At 42.3% G+C, this 27,232-nt stretch overlaps 1 protein-coding gene across 2 annotated transcripts; it reads right to left on the bottom strand.

Annotated features, from left to right (window-relative positions):
- Nucleotides 1–27,085, bottom strand: e4f1.S (E4F transcription factor 1 S homeolog). Of its 2 annotated transcripts, none has more exons than XM_018237131.2 (12): nucleotides 26,875–27,085; nucleotides 17,719–17,864; nucleotides 15,146–15,230; nucleotides 14,853–15,058; nucleotides 14,636–14,756; nucleotides 12,939–13,106; nucleotides 8,730–8,831; nucleotides 7,569–7,786; nucleotides 5,912–6,110; nucleotides 4,014–4,195; nucleotides 2,312–2,377; nucleotides 1–562 (listed from the first exon to the last, which is right to left on the bottom strand). In XM_018237131.2, the coding sequence occupies exons 1-12, from the start codon at nucleotides 26,981–26,983 to the stop codon at nucleotides 230–232; spliced, it is 1,935 nt and encodes a 644-aa protein (XP_018092620.1). In that variant the 5' UTR covers nucleotides 26,984–27,085; the 3' UTR covers nucleotides 1–229. The 2 variants fall into 2 exon arrangements, with proteins under 2 accessions (XP_018092620.1, XP_041434086.1); XM_041578152.1 differs by having other exon boundaries at nucleotides 15,146–15,233.
- Between the last annotated feature and the right edge of the window lie 147 nt (nucleotides 27,086–27,232).

Here is a 27,232-nt window from a genome sequence, read left to right on the forward strand (position 1 = left end):
TTGGTTTGTTCTACAGCTTTATCACACTCACACTTCTGAAGGACGTTGCTAGACACACAGTACTAGATATTGATGATAGCACTTTCAGTATTTCATACTAAGAACAGCATGTATAGACCTGGGTGTAGAGAACACTGCATACCACCCTTGATAGACTCGGGAGACATTGTAATTGGTTCCCTGCGTTTGTCTCAATTTCGTGAAGACGTTTTAAAGAAAAACTTATGTTCTACACAATAACGGTCTGAACTTCTAGATCTCCATCAATGACAAACTCTCCCGCGTGCTCCATCATCTCAACGTCCTCTGGTAGAGGAATATGTTGCTCCTCCATGGGCTCCTCCTTGGCTACTACAGCACCGTCCTCAATGGCGGAGGCCAAAGTCAAAGCAACTTGCTCAGTGAGTAATTCAGGAGTGGCTATAGCAATTGTGTCAGTAGTAGTGGGCACTTCCTCCACCCGCTCTTCACCGTCCATGGAAATGTTTCCGACAATGATCTGTTGGCCGGGGCTTCCATCGCTTACAAACTGCTGAACCACTGAATATATATGGCCATCAACCTGCAAAACAGTTACAAAAGGCATCACTAAACTGCCATAACATCTTCTAGTATGATCTAGCAGCAATCATGGGTTGGGTGCAGCTGCCTCATTAGTAATTATGACTTTATGCTTCCCGATTACAGGTGTAGGGATACGTAATCCACAAAGCCATAAACTAAAACGCTCTGAATTACGGGAAGGCCATAAAGTACAGTTGTGTTCAGAATAATAGCAGTCAGACATCCCCATATCACGATGCTTGTGCCACCATGCTTCACTTTGTACTGTTGCTTGAATTCAGTGTTTGGGGTCGCCTGAAAAATTGTCTGTCCCCTAGACTAGAGTCCTGCGCGGGTCCATTTTTTGTAACCTGTACCCGACCCATACCTGCAACCCGGACCCACAAGTACCTTATCCGCAACCCGGGCCCACTGACCATCAAGTATCAGGAAGTGCTGTCATTGTAAAACAGAAGAGACATCATCGGAAGTAGACACAGTCAGAAAAAGGGAGTAAAAATCGCTATTGAGAAGACCCACGTCTATACCCGCAACCCGCAGGGTACAGCAGGTTTTTGAGGGTAACCCGGAGGTACCCCGACCCACTGCAGGACTCTACCCTAGACCCAAAAACAACAATCTTGCACCGTTTCTTTTTAGACCAGTTAATGTGTTCTTTGGCAGACTGTAAGCTCTTCAGCACATCTCTTTTTAAACAACTTTGTGGGGGGCTTCTTGCCGATATCTTGGCTTCACTTAGGAGTCTTATAATTGAAACAGTATCACAGGTAACTTTTTACACCTTCTTTAATCCTCCTGGAGCTGATCTTTGGTTGATAACCTGATAACTAACCTGATCAATCACTGTTTTTGGTAGAAATTATATTTCTACATGGCAAATAATTTACTGGTAGGAGTCATAGAAATATCCAAAAAACCCATGACATGCTGCTGATTCTGTCAGTCATTAATTGAGGCTTGTTCCAAATAATAGCAGTGTTCCAATTAATAATAGCTTGTTCCAAATAGTAACAGTGTGGAGTTCAATTAGTGACCTCATTCATTCTGTGAAATAACAGGTGTCAATTCCAGCCCTTATTTAAGGAAGGAGCAAATGTTGTGCTGCTGGTTATAGTGGATTTCTCTCTGAAAATCACGTAAAGTAATCATGAGTAAAGTGGGTCGTTCCAGACATTGTGGATACATATAAAGAAAGATATAAAGAAGTGCAGAAAATAATAGGCTGCTCAGCTAAAATGATCTCAAATGCTTTAAAATGGCAACCAAAACATGAAAGACGTGGGGGAAAAAATGGAAGACTACCATTGGATAGAAGAATAACCAAAATGGCAAAGACTCAGCCAATGATCAGCTCCAGGAAGATCAACGAAGGTGTAAAAAGTTACCTGTAATTTTTTTAATTTGAGAAATGTTTTTTCATGTTTTGATTTGGAATAGAATGTGCAGTGTTCCCAATGCATTCGTGAGTATGTTAATAAAAACTATTAGGATTTTGAGCTTTATTCACTTTTTTAAACACACTGCTATTATTCTGAACACTGTAATCAATTAATTCCAGTTATTTAAATGAATTCCTTTTTCTCTTTAATAAAGCAATGCCTTGTACTTAATCCCAATGAAGATATAATTAATCCTTATTGGAGGCAACGCAATAGTGATCCAAATTATGGAAAGACCACTTAACTGGAACAGCCCAAGTCTTCATGTATTCAGGATAACAGATCTATAGCTGTACTTGAAACCTTACCTCTTGTGATGTGTTATCCTGGATGAGCTCAGCAGCTTCACTGGTCTCTGAGTCTTCAGCAGCAGTCTGTGAATATAAAGGGAATAATCAGATGCAGTCACTTAACTTGGTGTGAAATACACACTCAGTGCCTTGAAGCTAGTCTCTCTTATCTAAATAAAGCCCAGCAAGGAAATAATAGATATTGGGGGCGTGAATATCTTATCTGCAAAGCATATAATCAGTGATCATCAATTCTAATGGACCAAGGGAGTGAATCAAAACACCAATGAGCTTAAGGGTAAGGTCACACCTGGAGATTCGGGGAGATTTAGTAGCCTCTTCTTTGGGGGAGGGACTAATCTCCCCGTACGGCTTCCCCCTGTCTTCCACCTGCTAGAATTAGAAATTGCCAGCGGCATGGCGCTCGCGGCACTTTGTTTTCCAAAGTTGCCTCGCGAGGAAACTTCGGGCGACTTCAAAAAATGAAGGGCCGCGAGTGCCATGCCGAAGGCGATTTCCCATTCTAGCAGGTGGAAGACAGGGGGAAGCCGTTCGGGGAGATTAGTCACCAGACGACATCTCCCGAATCTCCAGGTGTGACCTTACCCTAAGGTTTAGGGCACACAGGCAGATTTGGGGAGATTAGTCACCCGGCTACAAATCGCTTCTTCGGGGGCAACTAATCTCCCCAAACTGCCTACCTGTGCCTTCCGCCGGCTATAATGAAAATCGCCGGCAGGAAGGCACTCGGAGCAATTCGTTTTCCAAAGAGGCCTGAAGTTTCCTTGTGAGGCAGGAGATTAGTCGCCGGGCAACTAATCTCCCCGAATCTGCCTGTGTGCCCTGACACTAAAGGAACAGTAACACTAAAAAATTAAAGTGTTCTAATGTAAAGAAAATATAACGTAGTGTTGTGCTGCACTGGAAAGGTTTTGTGTTTGTGCCAGAAACACTACTATAGTTTATATAAACAAGCTGCTGTGTAGCCATGGGGGCAGCCATTCAAGGCTGAAAAAGGAGAAAAGGCACTGGATACACAGATAAGCTCTGTAGTATACAATGGGATTCTTCTGAACTTAGCTGTTATCTGCTGTGTATCCTGAGCCTTTTCTCCTTTGAATGGCTGCCCCCATGACTACACAGCAGCTTGTTTATATAAACTATAGTATTAGTACTTATCTGTTATCTACTGTGTATCCTGTGCTTGAATGGCTGCTCCCATGGCTACACAGCAGCTTGTTTATATAAACTATAGTAGTACTTATCTGTTATCTACTGTGTATCCTGTGCTTGAATGGCTGCCCCCATGGCTACACAGCAGCTTGTTTATATAAACTATAGTAGTACTTATCTGTTATCTACTGTGTATCCTGTGCTTGAATGGCTGCCCCCATGGCTACACAGCAGCTTGTTTATATAAACTATTGTAGTACTTATCTGTTATCTACTGTGTATCCTGTGCTTGAATGGCTGCCCCCATAGCTACACAGCAGCTTGTTTATATAAACTATTGTAGTACTTATCTGTTATCTACTGTGTATCCTGTGCTTGAATGGCTGCCCCTATGGCTACACAGCAGCTTGTTCCATATAAACTATAATTGTGTTTCTGCAGCAAACACACCAGTTTTAGCAGTGTAGTGTTCCTTTAAGTTCAGCAATGGCTCCGTAACCGCACATTGCTCTTGCCATAGGACAGAAGCCAACAAACTGTATCTCACCTCTATTATATATTCCTGAGTATCAGCGACCACTGAAGAAAACTCCACTAGCACCGTGTGAGGTTCCTGTGAATCTTCAGACGACCCCACAGTGGTTTCCTCTGTGTGTGGGGCGCTGCTCTCTTCAGTGCTAGATGCTCCATCAGGTTTTCTTCTCAGTGACAATAGCAGCATGCAGCCTCCTGAAGAAACACAGAAACACATTCCATATTCTATACCTTCTGGCACCATGTTTACAGGGCAAAGAATAGTGGGGCTTATTTAAAAAGACTGGGCAAATTTGCCCATGGGTAGGAACCGATAGCAACCAATCAGTGACTAGCTTTTTTCAGCCAGGTGCAGGTGAAACAATGAAAGCAAACGTTTGATTGGTTGCCGTGGGTTACTGCCCATTGCCTGTCTTTATAAATGAGCTCCAGTATCTTTAAGACAATTTGCAATTGGTAAAAGCAGCAATAACAATACATTTGTAGCCTTACAGAGCATTTTTCAAGATGGGGTCAGTGACCCTCATTTGAAAGGTGAAAGAGTCAGAAGAAGGCAAATAATTCACAAACTATTAAAAAAATAAATAATGAAGATGAATTAAAAAGCTGTTTAGAATACATACTAAAAGTTAAAGGGATTCGGTCATGATTTTTAAGACGAAGTTTTTATTTCTTAATGACACTGTTTACACTGCAAATAATTCACTCTACAACATAAAATGTCATTCCTGAACCAGCAAGTGTATTTAGTTGTAATATTGGTGTGTAGGTGCATCTCAGGTCAATTTGCCTGGTCATGTGCTTTCAGAAAGAGCCAGCACTTTAGGATGGAACTGCTTTCTGGCAGGCTGTTGTTTCTCCTACTCAATGAAACTGAATGTGTCTCAGTGGGACCTGGATTTTACTATTGAGTGTTGTTGTTATATCTACCAGGCAGCTGTTATCTTGTGTTAGGGAGCTGTTATCTGGTTACCTTCCCATTGTTCTGTTGTTAAGCTGCTGGGCGGGGGGGTGATATCACTCCAGCTTGCAGTACAGCAGTAAAGAGTGACTTAAATTTATCAGAACACAAGTCACATGACTTGGGGCAGCTGGAAAATTGACAATATGTCTAGCCCCATGTCAGATTTCAAAATTAAATATAAAAACATGGGTTTGCTCTTTTGAGAAACGGATTTTAGTGAAGCAGCACTATTAACGGATTCATTATGAAAAAAAAAACATTTTTCTCGATCACAATATCCCTTTAAAGGTGAACCACCCCTTAAAGCGGACCGGCGGTTACCCAACAAAAATGATTCAAAATCCTATTTTATCAAACAAAATTACACTATATAAATTACTTGAATCTTGTTTCTTTCGGTCTGGGAATTCAAAATTACAGCAAGCAGGCTGGAGCCATTTTGTGGACACTGTTATTAAGACAAGCCTTGTATCATCTCAGAATCTTGTTTGTGCACCAGATGGGGGACCTGATGTCCATCCCCATGTCCTGGCTACACAATTAAATGATGAAGAGAACAGGGAAATGTGAGGAGAGCAGTGACATCTAGGAAGAGCTGAATGAAAAGTGAAAGTAATTGCCCATGGCATAGAGGAGGGGCAGACAATATTTGATTGACAGCTGAGATTTTTAAATGAGTTTACAAAAGCTATGAATGCTTTAATAATAAATAGAATTTGGATTTCTTGTTTAATTTCAAAAGGACTTTTATTATGCAGCTTTTTATGTCTGGGTGACAGGTCAAGCTTAAAGGGTGTGGCACGGTTTTCAGACTGCAAACAAATGTGATATAACTGAACATATAATGGACAAAGCCATTTAAACATACGAATGGCACTGGGGCCAGTCTTGCAAAAGCCAAAAAATTTTAAAAAATTATGCTTAGCAAAATGGGTGTTACTATTTACCTTTGGTTTTTAAATGGCGATTGAGAGTTCCATGCTCCGCAAAGCCTCTGCCACATTTGTGACACTTAAAGGGCCTCTCGCCGGTGTGGTGCCTGATGTGCCGGACCAGAGAGCCCTTCTCACGGAAGCTGTTGGGGCAGTACTGGCAGACATATGGCTTTTCATCTACATGGGTGCGGGAGTGAACCTGCTGTGCGTTCTGCGGGGTGGATAAGGAAAAAAAAATCTCTTACAAATGCAAGTTATGCTTCAGTTGCCATAAATTGAATTTCAGTCCCTCTATGCAGCCAGTTGGCTTCCCTGGGGGTCATTTCGAAAACACCAGGCAAATTGGCCCCTGGGTAGTAACCCATGGCAACCAATCAGTGACTCGTTTTTTTTCCGTCAGCTGCTGGTATAACACTGAAAGCAATCATCCGATTGGTTGCCATGGGTTACTGCCCAGGAGCAAATTTGCCCAGTGTTTATAAATGAGCCCCACTGTCTCTATTTACTTTCAGGTTAATGAGATTGCATGTGTTCACTACATCAAATGACCAGAACTATAAACATAATTTCTAGAACTATCAATGGCACAAAGTGCACTACTTAAAGGATCAGTAACACTGAAAAATAAGTGTTTTAAAGTAATGAAGTCCTGATGTGCTGCACTGGTGTATCTGGTGTGTTTGCTTCAGAAACTCTAATAATATAGTTTATATAAACAAGCTGCTGTGTAGTCATGGGGGCAGCCATTCAAGCACAGGATACACAGTAGATAACAGATAAGTACTACTATAGTTTATATAAACAAGCTGCTGTGTAGTCATGGGGGCAGCCATTCAAGCACAGGATACACAGTAGATAACAGATAAGTACTACTATAGTTTATATAAACAATCTGCTGTGTAGACATGGGGGCAGCCATTCAAGCACAGGATACACAGTAGATAACAGATAAGTACTACTATAGTTTATATAAACAAGCTGCTGTGTAGACATGGGGGCAGCCATTCAAGCACAGGATACACAGTAGATAACAGATATGTACTACTATAGTTTATATAAACAAGCTGCTGTGTAGCCATGGGGGCAGCCATTCCAAGTTGAAAAAGGAGAAAAGGCACAGGATACACAGCAGATAACAGATAAGCTCTGTAGTATACAGTGGGATTTTTCAGAATTTATCTGTTATCTACTGTGTATCCTGTGCTTGAATGGCTGCCCCCATGGCTACACAGCAGCTTGTTTATATAAACTATAGTGGTACTTATCTGTTATCTACTGTGTATCCTGTGCTTGAATGGCTGCCCCCATGGCTACACAGCAGCTTGTTTATATAAACTATAGTAGTACTTATCTGTTATCTACTGTGTATCCTGTGCTTGAATGGCTGCCCCCATGGCTACACAGCAGCTTGTTTATATAATCTATAGTAGTACTTATCTGTTATCTACTGTGTATCCTGTGCTTGAATGGCTGCCCCCATGGCTACACAGCAGCTTGTTTATATAAACTATAGTAGTGTTTCTGAACCAAACACACCAGTTTTACCAGTGCAGGGCAACACTACATTATATTGTCATGCCGTACATTTTTAGGCATTACTGTTCCTTTAAATAATTTAACATTGGATGGATTGGAAATTGGTTTTGTTTAGGCACATCCCCCAACTCACCTTGGTTTTGTATCTCTTGCCACACTTGGGGCAAGGGTACGGCCGATCATCTGAGTGCACTCTCATGTGGCCCTTGACATGTGCAACAGTCTTATACATTTTGCCGCATTCTCCGCACTTATATTTGCGTTCGCTGAAGTGGCACTCCTGGTGCTTTCTGAGCAGGTGGCGCTTCAGGAACTCCCTGCCACACACCTCACAGGTGTACAGCATGCACCCTGCCAACACAGCAACATCTCAATATAACGGTGGATTCTAGCAGAGAGAGGTTCATGAATTGGGAAGATTATCTCCAACACCTACAGCCCTGTTATAGCTGCCAACAAATGACAACATTATTACGGAATAGACATTTCCTCTCATTTACAACTCAATTCTAACCTTAATTATTGATAGTTTCCCAAAGCTGGGAGGAGCCCCCATGACTGTTGGGCCACTCACTTAAAGGAGCAGTTCAGTGTAAAAATAAAAACTGGGTAAATAGTCTGTGCAAAATAAAAAATGTGTCTAATATAGTTAGCCAAAAATGTAATGTATAAAGGCTGGAGTGACTGGATGTCTAACATAATAGCCAGAACACTACTTCCTGCTTTGCAGCTCTCCTGGTTTCCACTGATTGGTTACCAGGCAGGAACCAATCAGAGACCTGAGGAGGGGGCACATGGGTCATATCTGTTGCTTTTGAATCTGAGCTGAATGCTGAGGATCAATTGCAAACTCACTGAAAAGTTATGTCCCATGTGGCCCCCCCTTAAAGTCGCTGACTAACTCAGAGTTAGAGAGCTGAAAAGCAGGAATTAGTATTTTGTTCAACATCCACTCACTCCAGCCTTTATACATTACATTTTTGCCTATATTAGAAACATTTACCCCGTTTTTATTTTTACACTGAACTGTTCCTGTTCCCTGCTAATGATTAGGAGTGACCAAAAGGCCTCTTATTCTAGAAGCCCCAAGAATTTTTGAAACAGTTATATAGGCGAGTCGATATTAAATTCCTGCACACCCAAAAATTGTAGGAATATTAAATAAAGTTAATGCTGAAAACTCTTCCTTGGCAGCTGTAGCTTGCCCTTGTGTTCCTTTTGTTGTGCTGTAGGTAAGGCTGCATTAGAGAAACAGAAGTAATATTTGGAGGAGTTTATGGCAAACCCAACTTACCTTCATGCCCTTTCAAGTGGACACTCAAAGCATTGGCACTAATGCAAACTGTATTGCACTTTGGACATTCCAGCATTGGATCAGCGCTCTCTGCTGTCCCATCTATCTATTGGAAAGAGGAAACTGTTGTCAGTGGGGTTTAATCCTAGGATATGCATTGTACACGCAAGAAAAATGTAAAGAAAGCAAAATGGTGCCGAAATATCACAGAATGTCTTACTCCAGCTTGTCAATGAACCCCACCTGCCAATTTCAACAGTTTTTTGTTCTTTCTGTGGCTGATGGGTACAATTACAGTTTTTAGTATGACCTTTAGATGTTTCCTAAGATCATTCATATACACCCCACCCACTCTGTGTTGCTGTATTGTACCAATGAAATGGATTTTAATAGCTTGTTACCAATTGCCAGGTTTTTGTTTTATGAAGGAAATTAGAATGCACAGAGGTGCTTCCCTTTAGAAAAGAGATACCAGTCCAAAGAGGGGATCCTTTAGACAGATTCCAAGGCAGAACATCTTCCATTCATTTAATAACGTCTTGGTGGAAGATGAACAGCAGTGAGGAGATCAGTGGATAGAGATGCCACATCCCAATTTCAGCATGTTTTAACTTCCAAGTTTACCATACTTAAGGTATTTTGTACCCAATTTTTTGTAGACTCTGTTTCTATATGTCTGTAGTTAATTTGGCCAGATCAGTAGCACGTACATTGTATTTTAGTATTTAGCCATGGAGTGCTCCCACAACCTTTTCCTTTTTTTATTATTATTATTATTATTATTATAAGCCTCGCCTCCACATGCAGCCGAATGCGCCGTTTTATTATAAGCCTGAATGCACCCAAATGTGCCCTTTTATCATAAGCCTCGCTTCCACATGCACCCAAATGTTCAGTTTTATCATAAGCCTCGCTTCCACATGCACCCGAATGTGCAGTTTTATTATAAGCCTCGCTTCCACATGCACCCAAATGTTCAGTTTTATCATAAGCCTCGCTTCCACATGCACCCGAATGTGCAGTTTTATTATAAGCCTCACCTCCACATGCACCCGAATGTGCAGTTTTATTATAAGCCTCGCTTCCACATGCACCCGAATGTGCAGTTTTATTATAAGCCTCGCTTCCACATGCACCCGAATGTGCAGTTTTATTATAAGCCTCGCTTCCACATGCACCCGAATGTGCCGTTTTATTATAAGCCTCGCTTCCACATGCACCCGAATGTGCCGTTTTATTATAAGCCTCGCCTTCGCATGCACCCGAATGTGCCGTTTTATTGAGGCGCGTCTCCACATGCACCCGAATGTGCCCTTTTATTATAAGCCTCGCTTCCACATGCACCCGAATGTGCAGTTTTATTATAAGCCTCACCTCCACATGCACCTGAATGTGCAATTTTATTATAAGCCTTGTCTGCACATGCACCAGAATGTGCCCTTTTATCATAAGTCTCACCCCCACATGCACCCAAATGTGCCCTTTTATTATAGACCTCGCCTCCACATGCACCCGAATGTGCCGTTTTACTATAAGCCTCGCCTCCACATGCACCCGAATGTGCCGTTTTATTATAAGCCTCGCCTCCACATGCAACTGAATGTGCTGTTCATTTCTGGACTGGCTTTCAAAATAGGCCCTGGCATTTCGGGTACACGGAGGCCCAAACAGCCCTCCCACCAGAACCCACAGATTACTAATCCGGGCCTGGTGCTGTTTTATTATAAGCCTCGACTCCACATGCACCTGTTGTACTTGCAGGCACCTCTAGGTCTGTCTCAAAACACCATAAGAAACATGGGGGGGATATGGTGCAGACAGGAGAAAGATTCCATTTATCAGATGGATGACTGGATTTTAGGGCTGAATTGTTGTCTTTATGGAGATGTATGTGGGCGGTACTAAGGCAATGAAGCTACGGTGATAAAAACAGGTGATCCTCCCCAGCTCTGCATATATTCTGCACATGGTCTAGAGCAGCACTTCCTAAACTGTTGGGTGATTTTACATTGCCTTTATGGATAGTCCTACAATCCTAGAACTCAATAAGAATGAGAGAACTCTTCATTGCTTTCCCAGAAATTCTTCTGTTGATAAAAGGCTGATATAGGAAAGCATTGCTGTATCTGTGACCTTGTTCTGAGTTAAAGGGAGGCCCTATAGTAAGGCTGATACTTCAAGGGGAGCCAACAGCTCTTGCTTTTCATAGATACTTTTTTACCCAAGGCCGAATTTTGCAATATTTAACCATTTTATCAAAATAACTACTAGAAAACAATATTTACACAATTATCAAACAACCAACTGCAAAGTGTCAAAATGTAGGCACCTGCCTCTGGGGGAGAATATATCCCTTGTGTAATAGCCTAAAGCTTTATACACCCCAACCTGCCAAACATAGGCAGCACTAAGAACAGCGTTAAAGGATAAAGGATAAGTAATTATTTTGTTTTTATTCCAAGATATTAAATTAATTTTTGAAATCTGATATGAGGCTAGACAGTCAGTTTCCCAGCTGCCCCAGTCATATGACTTGTGCCTGCATTTTAGGATGGAACTACTTTCTGGCAGGCTGTTGTTTCTCCTACTCAATGTAACAATGTGTCGCAGTGGGACTTGGCTTTTACTATTGAGTGTTGTTCTTAGATCTACCAGGCAGCTGTTATCTTGTGTTAGGGAGCTGTTATCTGGTTACCTTCCCATTTTTCTTTTGTTTGGCTGCTGGAGGGGGAAAGGGAGGGGGTGATATCACTCCAACTTGCAGTACAGCAGTAAAGAGTGACTAAAGTTTGTCAAAGCACAAGTCACATGACTGGGGGCAGCTGAGAAACTGACAATATGTCTAGCCCCATGTCAGATTTCAAAATTGAATATAAAAAAAAAATTATTTTTGCGCTTTTGAAAAATGAATTTCAGTGCAGAATTCTGCTGGAGCAGCACTATTAACTGATGCGTTTTGAAAAACACATGTTTTCCTCTGACAGTATCCCTTTAAGGAATACATGTACTGTGAATGAATTTTGTAACAGCGCCACCTGCTGGTCATTTTCAGACCACCAAGTAGTCAAGGAAGTTGTCAGGAGAAAAAGAGGCTGCTCTGATGTTCTTCTGCTTAGGAAAGATTTGAGAAAGGTTCCTAATTTCTTTCCTGAACAGAGCAGCCTCTTTCTTTCTCCCGACAACTTCCTTGACTACTTGGTGGTCAGACTGGTGGGAAACTGGTGGCGCTGTTGTAACAAAATTCACATGTATCCTTTAATATCTTGGAATAAAAAGAAAAATAATGAATGTAAACTACAAAAGTGCTTATAATAGCACTATCACCAATGATACATTCACGTATTTTAAATGTTTACTTAACCATTAAAGGAGGTTTCACCTTCCACTTTAATGAAAGTGGGAATTCTGCTCAGCAGGGACAAAAATAACATATGTATCAACTAATGAATCAATTTAGAACAGTTATAGCCCCCCCCCGAGCTGCTTTAAAAAGACAAAAAATTAAACTTTCATATTAGAGAAATGGTCAGAAATAGAAAGCAATGCCTTTATTTTTGGTAGACTATCTGAAAACAACTGAACTTAAAGGGGTGATTCACCTTCAAGTCAACTTTTAGTATGTAATACAATGGACAATTCTAAGCAACCTTTCAATTGGTCTTCATTATTTTTTTCCCTTCTTCTGAATCTTTCCAGCATTCAAATGGGGGTCACTGACCCAATCTAAAAACAAATGCTCTGTAAGGCTACAAATGTATTGTTATTGCTACTTTTTATCGCTCATCTTTCTATTCAGGCCTCTCCTATTCATATTCCAGTCTCTTATTCAAATCAATGCATGGTTGCGAATGTAATTTGGACCCTAGCAACCAGACTGCTGAAAATGCAAACTGGAGAGCAGCTGATTAAAAAACTAAATAACTCAAAATCTACAAATAACAAATGAAAACCTATTGCAAATTGTCTCAGAATATAACTCCGTATATCATACTAAAGGTTTATTTAAAGGTGAACAACCCCTTGAACTGATGCAGACCTGATACACTTTGTGGTTCCCTAAAACATGCTGGGAAGGAAGTTCTCTATAAATATATTTATGAGAGAAAGATAAGTGTAATAAGCAATGGTTCGTGAAAACCCCCACACAACAATCAATGTGACAGCGTGAATATTCTCTTTGTATTTATAATTAGAAATGGTTTTATGGACCTGTTTTTTGTAGACCTGAAGCATATTCCTCCTTCGAGATCAAGATCTCCTTGCACATGTTGAGCCGGATCTTCTCAGTGCAGGGGGTGAGAGATCTAAAGTGCCGCGTTAAGGCCCCTGATTCTCGAAAACTCTTGCCACACTTTGAGCAGACATAAGGGCGCTCATCTGGAAAAAAAAACAACAAAAAAACAATTATGAGCGGGTAATAAATGACAGGTACTTGAGATAAACAAACATGTACAGCACTACATAATATATATGATAAATCTATGCTCTCTGCTTGGGAAGACTGCTTGCAATTATTGCTTCCCCTTTAAAGGGACAGTAACACTAAAATAGGAAAGTGAATTAAAGTAATGAAAAAAATGTAATGATTGTTGCAATCTTATAGCTGGTGTGTTTGCTGTAGAAACTCTACTATAGTTTATATATGGAAGCTGCTGTGTAGCCATGGGGGCAGCCATTCAAAGCTGAAAAAGGAGAAAAGGCTCAGGAAACACAGCAGATAACAGATAAGCTCTGTAGCATGCAATGGGATTCTTCAGAACTTATATGTTATCTATGGTGTATCCTGTGCTTGAATGGCTGCCCCCATGGCTACACAGCAGCTTGTTTATATAAACTATAGTAGTACTTATCTGTTATCTACTGTGTATCCTGTGCTTGAATGGCTGCCCCCATGGCTACACAGCAGCTTGTTTATATAAACTATAGTAGTACTTATCTGTTATCTACTGTGTATCCTGTGCTTGAATGGCTGCCCCCATGGCTACACAGCAGCTTGTTTATATAAACTATAGTAGTACTTATCTGTTATCTACTGTGTATCCTGTGCTTGAATGGCTGCCCCCATGGCTACACAGCAGCTTGTTTATATAAACTATAGCAGTACTTATCTGTTATCTACTGTGTATCGTGTGCTTGAATGGCTGCCCCCCATGGCTACACAGCAGCTTGTTTATATAAACTATAGCAGTACTTATCTGTTATCTACTGTGTATCCTGTGCTTGAATGGCTGCCCCATGGCTACACAGAAGCTTGGTTATATAAACTACCATAAACGCACCAGTTTTACCAGTGCCTTATATTATCACTTTAAAAACACTTCTTTTTGTTGGAGTTACTGTTCCTTTAAGGCCAAAGGCATGTACAAAGTTTACAAGTGAACCTGAATTATAATACTGAAAAAAAATAATATTGAAAATGAAATTTAATGGGGGGGGGTAGTAATTAGTGATGTGCAGGCCAACCCGATAGCCGCGGGACCCAGCAGATTCGGGCCGACCTCGCACTCTTCGTTGCGGGAGGGTACTGCTCTCCCCGCCATCTATTTGTATTTAATAGATGCAGCGCCTGCTCGCCCCGCCCCTTTTGTGACGTCATCGGTGGGGTGAATCATCGCAGGTCGATAAAAGGATCCCAGAAGTGCGGGTGTGGCCCAAGGGAGGGCTGGTTAGGGTTGGGGAAATCCCGACCCACACATCACTAGTAGTAATGATATCCAGAACATAATCAGAACTGGGACAGACATTTTTAACATCTTTTTCAGGGCAACCGTTCTTTTGCAGCTGCATTCCATGCCCCCAAAGACCACCAGTTTCGTATTTCACTTTCTTGTCTCAAACAGATCAATAAGTGATTTGCACTTTTTTCATACAGGATGTTTACAGTTAGTCCAATAAAAATCACCTACCGGTATGCCTTCTGTTGTGTCGTATTAAAGAGCCCTTTGTCCTGAAAGAGTTTCCGCACAGCTTGCACTCAAACTCCTTCTTGGTGCCGTGTGTGATCATGTGAGCTCTCAATATGTTGGCCTAGAAGAACAATAGTCGAAATTAAAAAGACAGACCAAGACCAATTGCCATCTGTAAAGATCCAACCTGAACACTACTACAGTACTACAAACTTACAGTCTTGAACGTCTTGTCACAGAGCTGGCAAACATATCGCCCTTTTTCATTCAGAACCATTGTCACCAGGCCCAAATTATCATAATCATCTTGTTCCAGATCCCCTTGGTTCTCGTCCCACTCGACTTCCAGCTCCTCCTCATCTCTGTGAACACCTAGAGCGCTATCTTCACTGGTGAGGATGTCCTTAATATCCTCGGATACTTCTGGAAAGTTTAAACAAAGATTCACTGTGAGCAGAGAGACTACGAAAGAAAATACACTGCTAATAAGTCCAGGAGGGACAACATTACCTTCATCGGGCTCATTACTGACATCTTCTGTGGATTCCACAATGACTTGGGAGATGGTTTCAGTCTCTTCTATAGAAGGAACTACCTGCTGTTACAAAAAACACTTTAAATGCCAAAAGCAATAGGAACTATTAATTAATTGTCAGTTGAATAAAAGCATACCCAACGTCATATTGAAAATCTTTTTCAGACAAAGGAATATGTGTTAAAAATGCCAATAACAGCCACAAATTGCTTCATACTGCAGAAAACAATTAGTTATTCTTATGGCACAAAACTCTGTCAGGACTGGGCTCCAGAAAAACAGTTTAAAGGGATCCTGTCATGGGAAAAAATGTTTGTTTCAAAACACATCAGTTAATAGTGCTACTCCAGGGGAATTCTGCACTGAAATCCGTTTCTCAAAAGAGCAAACAGATTTTTTTTATATTTAATTTTGAAATCTGACATGGGGCTAGGGTTGCCACCTTTTAAAATAATCTATACCGGCAGGTGGAGGGGGCGGGGCTAAAAGGGTGGGGCCGTGGTGTGACGTCAAAGGGGCGGAGCCAAACGCACAAATTTGGCAAGAAGCCCAGGAAAAAAAGGTGAGTTTGGAGCAGGCCACTGGCTTTTTTTTTAGGTGTATTACAAATTAACCGGCAGCTACAGTAACGGTAAATTTATAATATCGGCCCCGGCTGGTGTTTTACCGGCCGGGTGGCAACACTACATGGGGCTAGACATATTGTCAGCTACCCAGGTGTCCCCAGTCATGTGATTTGTGATAAACTTCAGTTACTCTTTACTGCTGTACTGCAAGATGGAGTGCTATCAGCCCCCCCCCAGCAGCCTAAAAACAAAACAATGGGAAGGTAACAGCTCCCTAACACAAGATAACAGCTCCCTGCTAGATTTAAGAACAACACTCAATAGTAAAATCCAGGTCCCACTGAGACACAATCAGTTACATTGAGTAGGAGAAACAACAAGGACATGACCAGGCAAAATGATCTGTGAATCATTAAAGCTCTGCCTTTAAAGGACCAGTAACATCAAATTTTTTTTTTTTTTTTTTTTAAAAAAAAAATATTCTGTAGTATACAATGAAAAAATAACACAGACAAATTAAACTTTAAAATCGCAAAGTCTTAATTAAGAAATAACTTACCAAAACTCCACTTGCGTGCCTCTTCAGAAAAGGTGATCCATCGTCCGTCACTCGATTTCTCCTCCCTGCCCTCCATATAGGAGATAGCCAGGGAGGAGAAATCGAGTACTGCACGACGGATCGTCGCCCTGACGCCTTTTCTGAAGAGGAGCAGAAGTGGATTTTCGGTAAGTTATTTCTTAATAAATGCTTTGTGATTTTAAAGGGGTGGTTCACCTTCAAACAACTCGTTTTCAGACAGATCACCAGAAATAATGACTTTTTCCAATGACTTTCTATTTTCTATATGTGACCGTTTTTCTAATATTTCTATTAGATCTCTCTCCGATATGCGTGGGCAATATCGGGCTGATCCAATTGTGGGCCCTAGGGCCCAACGATCGGATCCTAGCGAACGGGAACGGGCGGTCGGATCATGGGACCGCATCAACGAACAGATGCGGCCGCGATCTGACAGGATTTTAAGTCCCATCCGATCGAGATCTGGCCGACTTTTGGCCAGATCTCGATTGTGGAAGCCCATCTGGGGCCCACATACACAGGCCAATAAGGCAGCTTTTAATCGGCCCGTGTATGGCCACCTTTACTGAGCTGCCAGACTGAAATACCAGAGACAGGGACATTCAACTTTAAACTTTTTGGAAAAACAGTAAAAAATAAATAATGGAAAGTAATTGGAAAAAGTCTTTATTTCTGGGGAACAATCTAAAAACAACTGAATTGAAAAAGTGTTTGGAAGATGAACAACCCCTTTAAAGTTTAATTTGTCTTGTCGGTTTTTTTTGCTATGTTTAACGAATTTAAAAAAAAAAAAAAAAAATTATGTGACTGGTCCTTTAAAGGGCAGAGACACACACTGCAATTCAGGGAGATTACTCCAGCGACTAATCTCCCCAAACTGCCTTCCCGCCGCTAGAATGAAAATCGCTGTCAGGATTTCACTCGGATCGATTCGTTTTCCTTAGTCACCCGAAGAAACTTCGGGCGACTTCAGAAAACGAAGCCCTAACAAGCACTTGTGGTACAGGCTGGGACCACCACTCTCAACACCAAAGCAGTCAAAAAGTCAGGGCTATTATATTAAAATGTAAGATGTCCTCTAAGTAAGGATAATTACTCTACTGATACAACAAACAGCTCGTCTAAATCACCCATCTATTTTAGGCTTAATTTCAGATATTTATTACATTAAGGTTAAATAAAAAAAATGGTTGTTAAATATACAGCAATATACATTCTCTCATAAATCAATATTTAAGTAATATTTTCCATGGAACAGAATGCCAACAGTGATATTATGGACGTAGATTATAATGGGACTAAAAGTAGTCCATGTATTAGTAAAGCATGGGCTCTCCTGCTGTACAATTTTCCAAGCGCACACTGTGCTGTGACAAGATGAGAATGTTACAAGTGTTTATACCTCCTGGCTGTTCAGCGCTGCACCAGTGGACACCAGGTTGGGATCCGGGGCTCTCAAGCAGATCTTTTGTATCTTGTGGTGGACAAACTCTTCCAGGCTCGTGAATTCAGCCTGACAGCGGCCACATTTGTGCACATCGTCTTCATCTAGAATACAAAAATAATAATTGCAGTTTTTTTTTTATTGGGAACAACACTTCACTAAAACATATGAGCGCAACCAGGTCCGGACTGAGAATTAAAATAGGCCCTGGCTTTTCAGGTCCCAATCAGCCCACACAGAGGCCCAAACAGCCCCCACCAGCCCACTAAATACTGACTATCTATGGCACCTAATAGCAGCCCCTCTGGCATTTGCCAGAACCCACAGATTGCCAGTCCGTGCCCGAGTGCAACAGTCCTCTAACACTCTCTATTAGGGCAGAGACACACTGTCAGATTCACACCGCGACAAATCTCCTCTTCCTCGGGGTGACTAATCTCCCAGAACTGCCTTCCTGCCGGTGGGATGGCACTCGGAGCACTCCGTTTTCTGAAGTCGCCCGAAGTTTCCTTGTGAGGCAACTTCGGGCGACTTTGCAAAACGAAGAACTCCTAGTGCCATCTTGCCAGCGATTTGCATTCTAGCCAGCGGGAAGGCAGTTCGGGGAGATTAGTCGCCCTGAAAAAGAAGGGATTTGTCACCGGGCGATTAATCTCCCCGAATCTGACAGTGTGTCTTTGCCTTAGGTGCATTTCCCAGGGAAACTGCTAATAAAGATACTTAACAGGCAGCAGGTGGAAGGGCAGCGATTTGTTTATAAAGGGCTTCTTGGTGGATTGCCGATTTGTTTTTACTGTACTCACATGAACCAGAACATGACTTTACTTTCAATTTCAGATTTTTTGTCCGTTAAAGCGGTTGTTCACCTTTGGATTAACTTTTAGTATGATACAGAGAGTGATATTCTGAGACAATTTGCAACTGGTTTTAATTTTTTTATTATTTGTTGTTTGAGTTATTTAGCTTTTTATTCAGCAGCGCTTCAGTTTGCAATTTCAGCAATCTGGTTGCTAGGGTCCAAATTACCCTAGCAACCATGCACTGATTTGAATAAGAGACTGGAATATGAATAGGAGAGGCTTGATTAGAAAGAGGAGTAATAAAAAGTAGCAATAACAAAACATTTGTAGCCTTACAGAGCATTTGTTTTTAGATGGGGTCAGTGACCCCAATTTCAAAGCAGGAAAGGGTCAGAAGAAAAAAGGCAAATAAAAAAAAAAAATACATAAATTAAATAATGAAGACTAATTGAAAAGTTGCTTAGAATTGGCCACCCTGTAACATACTAAAAGGCGAACCATACCTATAAGGGCAGACACACACATGGAGATTGGGGGGAGATTAGTCGCCCAGTGACAGTCCCACCAGCTAGAATCCAAATCGCCGGCGGGATGGCACTTGGAGCGCTTCGTTTTCCGAAGTCACCCGAAGTTTCCTCGCGAGGCAATTTAGATTCTAGCCAGTGGGAAGGCATTGCAGGGAGATTAGTCGGCTGAAGAAGAGGCGATTTGACACCTGGCAACTGACTCTCCCCGAATCTCCACGTGTGTCTCTGCCCTAACAGGCAGCAGGAGGAAGGACAGGGGTTTGTATATACAAAGGGCTTCTTGGTGGATTGTTTATTTGTTTTAACTGTGCTCATATGAACCAGAAAGTGACTATTTTCAATTTCAGATTTTTTTGTTTGTTAAGTGGAAAAAAACTATAAAAACAAAATATCTTTTCCAATGTTAGCAGTTCTGTTCAGAACAAGCCCTACTGCCCCTTTAAAGGAATTGTTCAGTGTAAAAATAAAAACTGGGTAAATAAATAGGCTGTGCAAAATAAAAAATGTTTCTAATATAGTTAGTTAGCCAAAAATGTAATGTATAAAGGCTGGAGTGACTGGATGTCTAATATAATAGCCAGAACACTACTTCCTGCTTTTCAGCTCTCTTGGTTTCCACTGATTGGTTACCAGGCAGTAACCAATCAGTGACGTGAGGGGGGCCCCGTGGGTTAAATCTGTTTCCCATATATATGGGAAAGTTGTGCTCACCACTAATTTCTAAAACCATTAGGCGGGGGTGCAATGAGGCTGTTACCACAAAATACATATAAACAAATACAAGAGTCCTCTGCACTCAACCCATCACTATTTAAGACAGACATGTTGTGCATACTGCTACTGAAAAATGCCTTACCCTAAGGCTAAGGCCACACTAGGCGATAGCGCCGCGATTTGACTCGCGGCGACTTTTCGCCGCGACTTTTAAGCCGCAATCGCTGGCGAAACTTTTGCGCTGGCGTCTATGGGGAATCGCCAGCGTAAAAACACACGCGGCGATCTTTTTTCTATTGTCGCTCGAAATCGCCTAGCGAGGCAATTTCGAGCGACAGTAGAGAAAAGATCGCCGCGCGTGTTTTTACGCTGGCGATTTTTCGCGATTCCCCATAGACGCCAGCGCAAAAGTTTCCCCAGCGATTGCGGCTTAAAAGTCGCGGCGAAAAGTCGCTGCGAGTCAAATCGCGGCGCTATCGCCTAGTGTGGCCTTAGCCTAAAGAGTAAGGCATTTTTCAGTAGCAGTATGCACAAAATGTGACTTGTGCTCTGATAAACTTCAATCACTCTTTACTGCTGTACTGCAAGTTAAGGTGGCCATACACGGATAGACATCGCCAAACGAGCGGATCTCCCTCCGATATGCCCACCTTGAGGTGGGCAATATCGGGCTGATCCGATCGTGGGCCCTAGGGCCCAACGATCGGATCCTAGCGTTCGCCAAACGGGCGGTCGAATCGCGGGACCGCATCAACGAACAGATGCGGCCGCGATCCGACGGGATTTTTAACCCCACCCGATCGAGATCTGGCCGACTTTCAGCCAGATCTCGATCAGGGAAGCCCGTCGGGGGCCCCCATACACGGGCCAATAAGCTGCCGACTTGGTCTGTCGGCAGCTTTTATCGGCCTGTGTATGGCCACCTTTAGAGTGATATCACCCCCTCCGTTTCCCCCCCAGCAGCCAAACAAAAGAACAATGGGAAGGTAACCAGATAACAGCTCCCTAACACAAGATAACAGCTGCCTGGTAGATCTAAGAACAACACTCAGTAGTAAAACCCATGTCCCACTGAGACACATTTAAGGTGGCCATACACGGGCAGATAAAGCTGCAGATATCGGTCGTTTGGACCGATTTGACAGCTTATCTGCCTGTGTATGGGGGCATCCGACGGGTCTTCCCGATCGATATCTGGCCACAATATCGATCTGAAAAGGTTTGATTTTTAACCGACCAACCCGTCGGAGCCCCTTGGCACATCGTAATTCAAACGTTCGAATTACCCCCCGATATAGCCATGCCGTTAGTGGCATATCGGGGAAAGATCTGCTCGTTTGGCGATGTGGCCAAACGAGCGGATCTTTGAGTCTATGGCCACCTTAAGTTACACTGAGAAGGAAAAACAGCAGCCTGCCAGAAAGCATTTCTCTCCTAAAGTGCAGGCACAAGTCACATGACTGGGGGCAGCTGGGAAATTGACAAAATGTCTAGCCCCATGTCAGATTTCAAAATTGAATATAAAAAAAATCAGTTTGCTCTTTTGAGAAATGGATTTCAGTGCAGAATTCTGCTGGAGTAGCACTATAAACTGATGTGTTTTGAAAAAAAAAAACGTTTTCCGATGACAGGATCTCTTTAAACAATTTAATTTAGAAATAAAAACTACACCACAAAAATCATGACAGAATCCCTTTAAATAAGTCCAGTCTGGACAAGGAGCGCAAGCTTTCATTTTTTACTCTGCTTCCTGCATTGGCCTCAGACTAACTTTCCTTATCTCTCTCAGATAAATGAGCCCAAGGAATCTCCAGGCAGCAGCAGCAGAGTGAATGTAAATGAACCTTCCATATAATGGGTTTCTGAAGAGCACCTGGCCCTGTTGGAATTCATCCCAGCAGGACAGACTAGGACAAAGATAAGGAACATTAAAAGAACAATGAAGCCTATTTTTAAAGGGACAGTAACATCAAAAAATGAAAGTGTTTTAAAGTAATAGAAATATAATACACAAAAGCCATAAATATCTTGTAAATTATATCCTTATAAACGGTGAGTTCTGATGTCATTTCTGTCACATGACTCACTGAAACTTGTGTATTATAATAAATAAAGTACCCCCGGCTGGAAAATATGAGGATATTAGAAGTTACCTCGGAGTTCCATGACCATATAAAAACTCCTCGGTAACTTATAATATCCTTATATTTTACAATAGGGGGTACTTTATTCACTATATAATGCAGTGTTGCCCTGCACTGGTAAAACTGGTGTATTTGCAACACTACTATTGTTTATATTATATAAATAAGCTGCTGTGTAGCAATGGGGGCAGCCATTCAAAGGAGAAAAGGCTCAGGTTACACAGCAGATAAGCTTTGTAGAACATAATGGTGTTATCTGTTATCCACTATTTAACCTGTGCCATATAGACTTTTTTCAAATTCCACAGCTGCTACTAATCCTATATATTTATCTTTTGTCCCTATTAATAAAATTGGGATTGACCATCATTGTTACCGGCCAGGCCGGTAAAATACCGGCCAGGTGGCAACCCTACATGTATGCCAATGATCCCAAACCAGCAACATGTTGCTCTCAGTGGCCTCAAAGCATGTGCTTGCTTTTTAAAGGCATTGTTAACTTATAGATTCAATTTTAGTACGATGTAGAGAGTGATATAATGAGACAATTTGCAATTGGTTTTCATTTTTTTTATGGTTTTTGAGTTATTTAGCTTTTTATTCAGCAGCAGTTTCCAATTTCAGCAATCTGGAGGCTAGGGTCCAAATTACCCCAGCAATCATGCACTGAGACTGGAATATGAATAGGGGAGGGACTGAATAGAAAGACAAATAATAAAAAGTAGCAATTTGCTACCTTCCAGAGCAGTTGTTTTTTTTTTAGATGGGGTCAGTGACCCCTCTTTAAAAGTTGGAAAGAGTGAGAAGAAAAAGGCAAAAAAACTATATATAAAAAAAAATAAAAATAAACGACGAGCAATGTAAAAGTTGCTTAGTATTGGCCATTCTATAACATACTAAAAATGATGAACCACCCCTTTAATTCCTGGCTTGAAGGCAAGCTTTAAGGTGGCCATAGACGTAACAATTACGATCTTTCTTGGAAAAGATATTTCCAAGAAAGATTGTTTGCTTCAATACACATGTGTAGAGATGAATCATCAGATATACAGATGGAAACAATAGAATTCTACCTGTATCTGACAATTCAGCACTAACAATGGCCGATGTTTGGGTTCCTTCAAAGGCGCTCAATTAAAATTTTCCGCTCAGCCCAATCGGCCGATATCCAAGCCGTCTGCCAATATCGGTTGGCTCTTTTCCCACCATACAAACACTGAACATCGTGCGAAAATTTGTTTTGTGCAATATTATCTGTGCGTCTATGGCCACCTTTAGTTGCATAAAAACCAGATGTACTGCCAAACACAGACTCCTGTAGGCTGCCAGTCCACCCTGGGGCTACCAATAGCCAATCACAGCCCATATTTGGCACCCATAGGAAGGTTATGCATGCTTGTGTTGCTCTCCAACTTTCTTTATATTTGAATGTGGCTCATGGCTACAAAAGGCTGGGGATCCCTGATCTAGGCCCACAGGGTGTTTTGGCCACTGCCCCTTGGCACAGCAATGCATGGAAACACTTAAGGCACAAACAGGCAGGGAAAGAGGTTTTCTGTGCCCCTGCCAATGGTATTAATGGAAACCACCTATCAAAATTTTATGGAAGTTAGTTTTATGGTCTGAAAAGAGCAGATTCCAATCACTTCAGGTTTCAGACGCTGTGCGTGCCATTAGCCTTCAGGTGGCCATACACAGGCTGAGAAACTCTCCAACATCAAGTTGACTGGTGCCTGGGTATAGGGCCCTTTCAAAGGACTGACTGATTATGGTCATAAGACGTTACATTGATGTTACATTGAGGTCGGGGTCGAAGGGGTCAGAAAGGGTCGGTGTCCAATTTGGGCGTGCCGGGATCAAATTCGGCACGCCACGTTAATTGTTCGGCGCCCAAGTTCAGGACTGTCCGTGGCCCGGTGGTTGGGGACCCCTGGTTTATAGGGTCAGCGACCCCCACTCCAGAGCTGTTTTAGAAGGTGAAAATGACACTTTACACGTCAATTTTAGAAAAACAGTCACAAATAGAAAGTAATTACAAAAAGTCTATTTCTGGTGAACAATCTGAAACCAACTGAAAAAAAAGTGTTGGAAGGTGAACAACCCCTTTAATATATCTAACGGGCAGGTTAGAAAATCCCATGAATATCAGCACCATGACATACCTCCCAACATTTTGGAAGTAAAAAGAGGGACAAAAATTTTTGCACACATCGCAGCAAAATTTTGACCATGCCCTTTCTGTGGCCACACCCCCTAATTACCATGTTCATTTTACAAAATTTGGCAGGTTATGAAAGTTTGAAAATAAATCTTAACGTTTTTTGTGTCTCAAAATTGTTACAAAGTATCTTATTTGCACCTGTTAGCTGTTCTGGGCTCTCTGCTTAAAGCCAATTAAGTTAGAAACTGTTTCTTTTTCTGGCTGTTCAGTGCAGAGAAAATAGGGACTTTCCAGTACAAATGAGGGACAGCAGGTTGAGCTGTCAAAAGAGGGACTGTCCCTCCGAAAAAGGGACAGTTGGGAGGTATGCCATGATGTTGTCTCCCCATACACCTATTATGATCCAAACACTGGCCTGGGAGCCAAATAACTACATCACCGCTGGCACATTGGTGGGCACATATTGAATAAAGATCTAAGAGCGATTACCCGGCTTTATACAATGTACATCTGCACTGGCCAGTGGAAATGGCTGGCTTTGTTGTGCCTCAGTCTGCGCTCTTATCTCACCCGCTCCCAAAGCCTCATGAGACAAAGAGCATTGAAGGCAACATTTAAGTGAATGTAAATGAGCCTTTCAGATAAGGCCACTGTCTTTACAGAAACCCCTGCTATAAAGCTCCAGATAAGCCTCCTGCCCAGCCTCAGACAAACACACTTCCCATACCAGACATAGCTGCTTCTGGGTTTATATGCAGGCGAAAAAATATTCACGTCCGACATTAGCCAAGAAGTCGGAAACTTTCCCCCTCGCATTACCCTACTATTGCAAAAAATTAAAGACTTTATCTGCTCAAAGTTGAAAAGTTCTATCCCCAGTGTGACCTTTTAAACAGCGGTTCTCCATCTTTTACATTGAGTAAATCTAACCCTAATATGATCTCGAACTTAAAGGGATACGGTCGTAATATTTTTTTCAGTGAATAGTGCTGCTCCGAAAGAATTCTGCACTGAAATCCATTTCTCAAAAAAAGCAAAAAGATTTTTTTTATATTTTATTTTGACATCTGACACGGGGCTAGCCATATTGTCAGTTTCCCAGCTGCCCCCAGTCATGTGACTTGTGCTCTGATAAACTTCAGTCACTCTTTACTGTTGTACTGCAAGTTGGAGTGATATCACCCCCTCCCTTCTCCCCTCCCCCCAGCAGCCAAACAACAAAAAAAGATAACAGCTCCCTAACACAAGATAACAGCTGTCTGGTAGATCTAAGAACAGCACTCAACAGTAAAATCCAGGTCCCACAGTCAGTTACATTGAGTAGGAGAAACAACAGCCTGCCAGAAAGCAGTTCCATCCTAAAGTGCTGGCTCTTTCTGAAATCACATGACCAGGCAAAATGAGCTGAGATGCACCTACACACCAATATTACAACTAAAAAAATACACTTGTTGGTTCAAGAAATTTTTTTTATATTGTAGAGTGAATTATTTGCAGTGTAAAGAGTGTAATTAAGAAAAAATTGCCTCTTCTTCAGGCAACTAATCTCGCCTAAATGCCTTCCCGCCAGCTAGAACGTGAGTCACCGGCGGGGTGGCACTCAGATCACTTCTTTTTCCGAAGTCGGCCGAAGTTGCCTCACGAGGAAACTTCGGGCAACTTTGGAAAGCCAACGCGATCCGGGTGCCAACCTGCCGGCGATTCCCATTCTAGCTGGTGGGAAGGCATTTAGGCGAGATTAGTTGCCTGAAGAAGAGGCGATTTGTCGATGGGCCACTAATCTCCCCGAGTAGCCACGTCTGCCACCACCTGTATTCAGCAGCCCTCCAGTTTGCAATTTCAGACATCTGGTTGCTATGGTCCAAATCACCCTAGCAACCATGCACTGATTTGAATGAGAGACTGGAATATGAATAGGAGAGGCCTGAATAGAAAGTGGAGTAATAAAAAGTAGGCTTATGGAGCATTTGTTTTGTTTAGACGGGGCCAGTGACCCCCATTTGAAAGCTGGAAAGAGTCCACAACTAATTAAAAACCTATAAAACACACAGGCTGATTGAAGTCGCTTAGAATTAGCCATTCGATAAAATACTCAACGTTACCTTAAACGAACCCTTTGAGTAGACTTTTTACAAATGTGTCGGTTCTGAGAAAGCAGAGCTATTTCTGGTGCGTAGGTGGGTTACATCTACGACATAGGGGGGAACCCATTTCCTGATGCGCGTGACTATTTCTGTTTCCTGACAAACCCGGGAATCTAGATCGACGCAGTGTATCCCACAAGGCAGGCTCAGTTGCCCTTTATCAATAAGACTTGCCCTGGCAGGTCCCTGAGAGACAAAGCAAGAGATATTCCAGGCAGCTGCGGGTATAATGGCTCTTGCTGAACTACAACTCTCACACACAGACTTGGTGAGTCCCAGCAGAGCACCTGTGAGCCTGAATAATAGGAGCTGAGCCCTGTGTAAGTCTATGATCCCTGCTGTAAATAACGACAATGTCCATTTGTGCCAATGTTGGGCTACAGGCAGAGGAACAGTAGGGGCCCCTGAAAGTCAATATTTAGTAGTGAGCAGTTGTACAGGGGCCCCTAGAGAGGGAGGCCGTAAAGTGACAGACTTATAGACAATATAATAACGTATGTGTGTGTTTATGTACATCCCCAGCCGCTAGAGGGCCCCAGTAATGCTGATGGGGGAGCAGGGCAAATGGCCGCATTTTAATTCCCACAGTCCACTCATTGCCCAGCCCTATGTCCCTGCTCTTACCTTCCTCCTTAAAGCAAGTGATAAGCGGCGTCCCAGGCACTTCCAGGCTGACGAAGCCGCCGGCTGAACTAGCAGCCTCCTCTGCCCCCGCACCAAGCTCTGAGCTCATCCCAGCTGGGACTTCTCCTCCTTCTGTCGCAAGAACCGAGCGCACAGCGGCTGCAGCACAAGGCAAAATGGCGGATTTACGACTGTGTCGTCATAACAACTGGGCGAGGGAGGAGCAGGAGGACAAAAAAAGGGGGCGGAACGCAGAACGTGGTGATGTTAGAGTGCTGCGGCCGCCATGTTGGATAAGGGCAGGACTGCAGCCTGTGTGTAATAGAAAAAAAGAGACAAATGTGTAGGGTTTGCCACC

This window comes from Xenopus laevis, chromosome 9_10S (genome assembly GCF_017654675.1).
Source record: "Xenopus laevis strain J_2021 chromosome 9_10S, Xenopus_laevis_v10.1, whole genome shotgun sequence".
In the NCBI taxonomy this organism is placed as follows: domain Eukaryota; kingdom Metazoa; phylum Chordata; class Amphibia; order Anura; family Pipidae; genus Xenopus; species Xenopus laevis.

What these genes read in the sequence shown, in the direction of transcription:
- e4f1.S (XM_041578152.1), bottom strand. Translation starts at nt 26,983, where the DNA reads ATGAGCTCAGAGCTTGGTGCGGGGGCAGAGGAGGCTGCTAGTTCAGCC. An exon ending in ACACAACAGAAGGCATACCG is followed by an intron (nt 13,107 to 14,635) that starts GTAGGTGATTTT and finishes TTTTTTTTCCAG; the next exon opens with ATGAGCGCCCTTATGTCTGC. An exon ending in GCAAGAGATACAAAACCAAG is followed by an intron (nt 6,111 to 7,568) that starts GTGAGTTGGGGG and finishes TCCACCCCGCAG; the next exon opens with AACGCACAGCAGGTTCACTC.